This window comes from Triticum aestivum, chromosome 4B (genome assembly GCF_018294505.1).
Source record: "Triticum aestivum cultivar Chinese Spring chromosome 4B, IWGSC CS RefSeq v2.1, whole genome shotgun sequence".
Classification (NCBI taxonomy): Eukaryota; Viridiplantae; Streptophyta; class Magnoliopsida; order Poales; family Poaceae; genus Triticum; species Triticum aestivum.
The window spans coordinates 640,913,333-640,920,282 of record NC_057804.1 but is presented as its reverse complement, the minus strand read 5'-3'; the positions used below and the strand labels follow the sequence as shown (position 1 = coordinate 640,920,282).

The window sequence follows — 6,950 nt, the reverse complement described above, 5'->3', positions numbered from 1 at the left end:
GCTAAACACGGAATGGGGTGAGAGCAGCCACTAAGGCCGGCACTTAACAACCTCTTGCCATGTGACCATAGGCCGGACCTAAAACTCAAGTAGACCCAAAACTATTAGCTTTTGCCAGGACCTTATATATTTTAAAAAAATGTGAACATCAACCGTAAGTAAAGTACAAGTTGTCGTAATTTAACTTTGCTGGTCATAAACTTCCACGCTACAACCAAAACAAGATGGTAACTTGATTTACAAATAAAAACTAGCTAGACAAGAAAAACCATTTGGCAAGTCTAACCAGCCGTAAACTACCCCTCCCAATGCCTCACGATTCTCCCACAAAACAAAGACAAACCCCCCGAAAACAAACAGCCACTGGACATATATTTTACTAGGATCTGCCCACCTCATGTGCCAAGCGAACAGCCAGCAACATGTGTGTGCACCTTATAAAATATGCCTCTACTGGTAAGTAGCTGCAGATTGTACCTTATTGTATGCACCACATGTGTCTCAGTGTGTGTGCCCATAAAATAGGCGCCTTCTCGCCCCTGGGGCCGAATCAGAGGCGAGCAGCCGTGCTGACCTCTCTCTCCTCATCTTGTCTGTCCTGCCACAATAGCTGGCCCTGCAGCGGCAATTTCTAATTGCAAGAAGATAACCTGAAATAAGTTCAGAGACAGTCGACTAATTAAATATTGCCCTTAACAGACTCACGTTGCGAATATTATATCTGGATGCATTCATGATTTTATTTGGGGATCTTAAGTTTTGAGGTTGAAGGCAATACACCAATGGAGGATCAGTTTAATATGCCAACAAAATAAGACAAGCATGTTCGGTCTTCAGTGGCAGATCAATTGTGTGCAGCAGGTTGCAACAAGAGTAGTTCAAACTTAGCATCTGTATGTAATAATAACAAGACAACTAATAAGACTAAGCTTGTGCATGATAACATATCCAGTTTTAATTCCACGTATGAGCCTATTTGATTATTATAATACGGTAGTACTACATACACTTGGAAATTAAACAAAAGTATGTAGCACAAATATCCTTCCGATCTAGCTCAACCTGAAAGCGCAATGAAATTCTGAAGAGGCACAGGAAGGTCAAATCATCAAATTGCAATGCAAAATTAATATAGCCACTTGATGCAGCTAACTAGCCCACTTGGGTTAAACTCAACTTCATACTTGAACAATCAAACAGTAGTCCATACATACAAACACACACACATACATACACAAACAAATTATGTATGCCAGTAATAATATGAGCTAGCATAAAATACAGCTGTTTTGACACCTACCAATAAGCATGCATGTTGAAAAATCTGATCCAACAACTGGCATTTTGGGGCTCATCATCTGCCTAACTCGCATAACGGCTCTCCCTATAGCATGACAAGGACAAGCTCACATGAGCTCAACCAGATAATCAATGGGCCCCACCCTAGCTAGCTAGCAAGCTAGCTCTCTAGCTCTCACACCCCATCCTCCTTCCTCTCCTTTAAAAAGCAAGCTACATGTATTGTGCCCACTCTTTCCCCCACCCCTCCATCATACAGTACATTGCACACACAACTACACACGTATACGTACACATACATACATACACACTACACACACTAGCTAAGCAAGCTAGGACAATTACCTTTGGTTGCAAGCCAAAAGCAAGCATCCATCCATCCAGAGCCAGCAGCCTCATCTCCATTTCTCCCCCTCCTCCCCTTCCTCCGGCCTCTCACCAAGAACCTTCATAGTACCCACCCCCCACCCTTCACATCCACCCTTCTTCCTCCTTCGCTTCCTCTTCTTGCCTGGACCCTGCAAGAAACCCAAGCTCTAGCAGGCAGATCGAGCTGTTCCCCTCCTTCCTAGCCAGTTCCACAGGTTCTCCTGCCTATTCCAGTCGGCCGAGAATTCTAAATTCCAATCCCCCAAGCTAGCCAAATATTTTAAGCCCACCCAAATCCTATACTTATAAACAACAGTAACAGCACAGCACTGGGAGTGGGAGAAGGGGAGCACCAGCTCGCTAGCTAGCTGCCGGTCAAAGGTCAAGGAGAAGGAGCAAGCAGGCAAGGGGAGGGAAGGGAGGAAGGAGGCATCATCTACCTAACCTACCTCTCCTCCATCGGTGCGCATGGAGTTCACCGCAATCAGGGCCTCCACCGCGGCCGCTGCCGGATGCTCTTCGCCGCCGCCTACGGCGGATCATAAGGCCGAGGAGGAGGCGGCGGGGGCGGTGGAGAAGGAGCACATGTTCGACAAGGTCGTGACCCCGAGCGACGTGGGCAAGCTGAACCGGCTGGTGATCCCGAAGCAGCACGCGGAGAAGTACTTCCCGCTCGACACCTCCTCCACCGACAAGGGCCTCCTGCTCAGCTTCGAGGACCGCGCCGGCAAGCCGTGGCGCTTCCGCTACTCCTACTGGAACAGCAGCCAGAGCTACGTCATGACCAAGGGCTGGAGCCGCTTCGTCAAGGAGAAGCGCCTCGACGCCGGGGACACCGTCTCCTTCGGCCGCGGCGTCGGGGAGGCCGCCAGGGGCAGGCTCTTCATCGACTGGCGCCGCCGCCCCGACGTCGTCCTCCCACCCGGGCACCACCGGGGCTTTGCTCTCCCCTCTGTGCCCTTCTCGCCGTGGATGGCGCACCCGGCCGGACCCGGCGGCGCTGGCGGCAGGATGTTCCTCCAGGCGACTTCCCCGGCGACCCTCTACGACTACGACGCCTACCAACACCACCACCAGCGGCGACACATCGGGTACGACGGGTACGGGGCGGCGCCCGGCAGGCAGGTGGTGTACTACCAGCCGCAGCAGCAATACCACCACCAGCACCCGTCGCTGGTCCTGGAGTCGGTGCCGGTGCGCATGAGCATGGCGGCAGCGCCAGCGCACCCGGAGCCGTCCGCCGTGGCGACGTCGGGGTCGAAGCGGGTGCGGCTCTTCGGGGTGAACCTCGAGTGCGCGGCGGACGCCGAGGAGGACTTCAGCGGGCCCGGGAGAACGGCGACAACGGCGCTGCAGCTGCTGTCACCGGCCTCCTCCTCATCGTCGTCGTCCGGGAAAGCGAGGTGCTCTTTGAATCTTGACTTGTGAAGCGCTAAAGTGTGGGCGTTCGCACGATCCACTACTACTACCACTACTGCTACTCAGATTCTGACACAAACGGGGTCGCCGCCGGCCGTTCGCAAAGGAGAAATTAACCTGTCGATCGGAGAAGTAAACAAATGCGGCGGAGGCGGCGGCCGCCGGTGCATGCGTGGAGCATCTAGCCTCTTCGTAATCTCTTCCTTTGGTATATAGCTCATGATCCCTCCTTAATTATTAGCCAGTTCAGTGCAGTGTGAGAAGAAACACGAAAAGAACAATTTAAGCAGCGGCAGCAGCAACAACAAAAAATCTTTCTATCTTGATTGATGCATGGTTTCTTCTATTTGCTCTGATTTGCATTCCTTCCACAATTTCCCCTTGTGTGCTTGATTATAATTAAGTTTTCTTAGCATGAACTCTCGTTCTTTTCATTTGGGGACTTAAATACAGGGAAATTATTGTGTAGAAAGAGAAAATTGTATCTATATAGCATGAGCCCATGACCGAGCCTAGGAGACATAGTGTGCTCCCCACATAAGATAACAATTAATATGCACCGTTATACACATACAATACATGCAAGTATCTTGGAGGTTGGATGCAATGTTCAATTAACAAATTGATTGTGCTGTAATTGTGCACATGGATTGTTCTTGTTGCTGCTGCTCTAGTGTGGGCATATGCAGGTCAATTGGGCTCTCCTTCCAAAGCTACCTAGCTGTAGGGTGAGGAGAGGTTGCCTTTAAAATGTAGCTTAGCAGCAAGCAAGCCAGTATGCCAGCCAGCCTTGTAGCTTGCTTGCTAGGACAGGCAGTCATGGCAGAGGCCTGGAGGTCAGACCCTAAATCCTTCTCCTACACATGCCTGCCTGCCTGCCTGCCTGCCTGCCTGCAATTACATACATTCATACACATCCATCTCTCCCTCTCTCTCTACGTCTCTCTCTCTCTCTCTCTCTCTCTCTCTCTCTCTCCTCTGCTCATATATACTCTCTCTCTCTCCACAGTAGTACTATAGCACTGTTGCACTGCTTGATTTGGCTTGGGCATTTGTCCCATGTGCAATTCCTTCGTCCCTGCTGCTTCAGCTTCTGCTGCGGCTGCTGTTTCTTCTGCGGCAACACCACGGCATCTATGCCTTGGGAGTGAAATGTTCATCAGGCACCGTACACCATGCATGCCAGCGTACATAACTGTATACGCAGGCAGAACTAAATGCCAACATGTGTGTATATGTATGCATGCATGCCATCCAGCCAGGCTTTGAGCTGCTACCAAGAAGGTGTAGTAAAAAAGGAAGAATTAAAGCTGTTCGTTAGTAAAAAGCTAGCTGCTTCCGTAGATCCTTCCCTCCTGCAGTCCTGCTGGACCTCGGTTCTTCCCCAGAGAGAGATAGAGAGTGAGAGATCCATGTGGGTGCACTGCAAAACCGCAGAAAGCACATTGCAATATTGCATCAGGTACAGGACGTAGGAGGCTATGCACAGCATTGCATGGCTCGATTAGTACTACATCGATCTGGATTCAGGTAGTACTACTGGGCAGTGATGAACCATCAGTAATCTCTGCATGGAGGAGTAACTTTGAGCCATGTGTCACCCATTATTAGGCCTTAATGCTGGGTATATAGTATATACCATCACTGCTGCCACAGCCCAACCCCAGGGCTAGCTGTTCCTGGGGTCCTGCATGCAGGTAGCTATAGATTTGGTGTTTTGGTAATTGATGATTTCTGTGATTAGTCCAGGCACCATGCATATGCCTTATCAGCGATTCAGTATGGAGTTAATGTAGCAGCTTTGTTGTTGCCTTTGCGTTTAAGATCGACCATGCATTGCATTGATCTTCATATCCAAATCTGTTTGCTGATATTTTTGAATTTTTGATTTCAAATTCTGGGATGGTACAGCTTACACATGTTTTTAATTTTCTCTATTAGGGAGAGGCATCAATCCCTGTCTTGTTTGGGTACACGTTTTATCTGACTCAGCCACTTTCGATTGGAAGGGATTTTAATTTTATTTTTATTTTTTTTGAATTGTTTGGATTGCTTATCACATATGCCATGTGGATTGAAAGGGATTTTAGTTCTGTGTTCTCTACCTATCCAGAGGATTTGTGTGAGACTATAATTTGTATGAAAATAGGTTCTCGATATAAAGGTGTATTACAGAAAACCATATCTGTATGCATCAGGCAATGCAGAGCCGAGGGGACAACCTTTTTTTTAAATGATGAAAAACCCAATAACTATACTTGGTGTTCCTTGTTTTGAGACACTTTTTGTACCCCTATTTAAAAAATCAATAAAAATACACAGCAGAGTACTTGGTGTTTAGCTAATTCATTACCCTTCATTTGTTCTTCAATATTGATCTGTGTATAGACTTTCTGTTAATGAGTGTATCCAGTGAACGCCTAGTTTGTTAGCAACTGATTCACTTGAATGTTACTGCTAATGTGGTGCGATCGAGAAAATGTTTCGGCTGTGCATATGTGTAGAACTGGCCATTGAAGGAAAACAATGTACTGCATTGTCAGTAGAAGAGATCTGGGTTGAGAAACTTAATGGAATTAATCTCACGAGATCTTATAGGACATACAATAAATATATTTCGAGTTAGGACAGAATATGGTTTCTTCCCTTATCTGATATAATATATCTAGGGCTACATAGAGCTGGAATTCAAACTATCCATCTAGTTACAAGTACAGTAATCATCTTGTATGATATACGAGTCAATGGATATGTTGGGCAATTTATATGATCTAGGACCAAACAAAAATGCATTAATCTTTTTGATGATAAACACTCAACCCTACACAAGTTAAGTGTAGAAAGGTAATCTGAGGTAATGCTTTCATATTTAATACAAACTGGTTATTGTTCCTATAGGTCTTGGACATGGATAAACAATCTTGAATTATCACAAGTTAAAATCATGAACATCTTGGCTGGAAATATAGTAGTTTGGTATTAGTGTATGAATGTAGTATATCGATATACCGTATATCTTCGTTAACCTGCACCATTATTAATTAATTCCTTTATCCTCGCCACTATATACATGCATGGCAAGTCTTCTCCTATTTCATGCTATTTATTATATCACTATTGTGTATTGTTATGAATTAGTGAACTTGACTGACCACAATTGGCCTCAAGTTAATGCAACTCTGCATTTGGTTTCAAGATGATGAGCATTTCACGTGTATAGCTTCACTGATCCGATATAACTTTGTTGATGATGTTCTGCCTTTTTCACAATAAACTGGTCGCAGCCGTTTGAATCTTGTTCCTCCGCATGTGTGGACTTTACTAATTTAAAGCCCAGCGCATCTTGTGCCTTCATTCTAAAAACATATAAACTGGATTGGATTATTTGCTCAAAACTAAAAATAAAATTAACTGGCGTATCTATAATCTTAGTACCAGTATAGTATAGCCAGGCGCATCTTGTGCCTTCATTCATATGCCTCTGGAAGAAACGGCATTACTAGGCACGTAAAGTGATTAGGTTAGAAAAATATAGCATTTGGTACATACTTCATGATCAGCATGCATGGTTGGCTTGGGGTAGTACATACTACATATATCTTCATATGTGTATTCTATTTATTTTTCCAAAACTATACATGCAGCTTTTTTCTCTTCGGAATTTTATGTATGATCTTTAATTACCTTGTGATCCCTGGAGTACATATGTAGTTTCCGAATACATACCCGTTTGATAGTATCAGAGTTCAGGAGCCAATTATCTCCTTCCACCAGATTTTCCATGATGTCTGGAATATGAAGTGTGAACAAGTGTAGAACGCATATGTACAGGTCTACACAACGACTTGTTAGTTATATGCACG

At 45.6% G+C, this 6,950-nt stretch overlaps 1 protein-coding gene across 1 annotated transcript; it reads left to right on the top strand.

The window, feature by feature from the left end:
* The first annotated feature begins 1,551 nt into the window (after positions 1-1,551).
* On the top strand, positions 1,552-3,506 carry LOC123093782 (B3 domain-containing protein Os03g0120900). Its single transcript, XM_044515835.1, has one exon. The coding sequence runs from the start codon at positions 2,137-2,139 to the stop codon at positions 3,094-3,096; it is 960 nt and encodes a 319-aa protein (XP_044371770.1). The 5' UTR covers positions 1,552-2,136; the 3' UTR covers positions 3,097-3,506.
* The last annotated feature ends 3,444 nt before the right edge of the window (positions 3,507-6,950 follow it).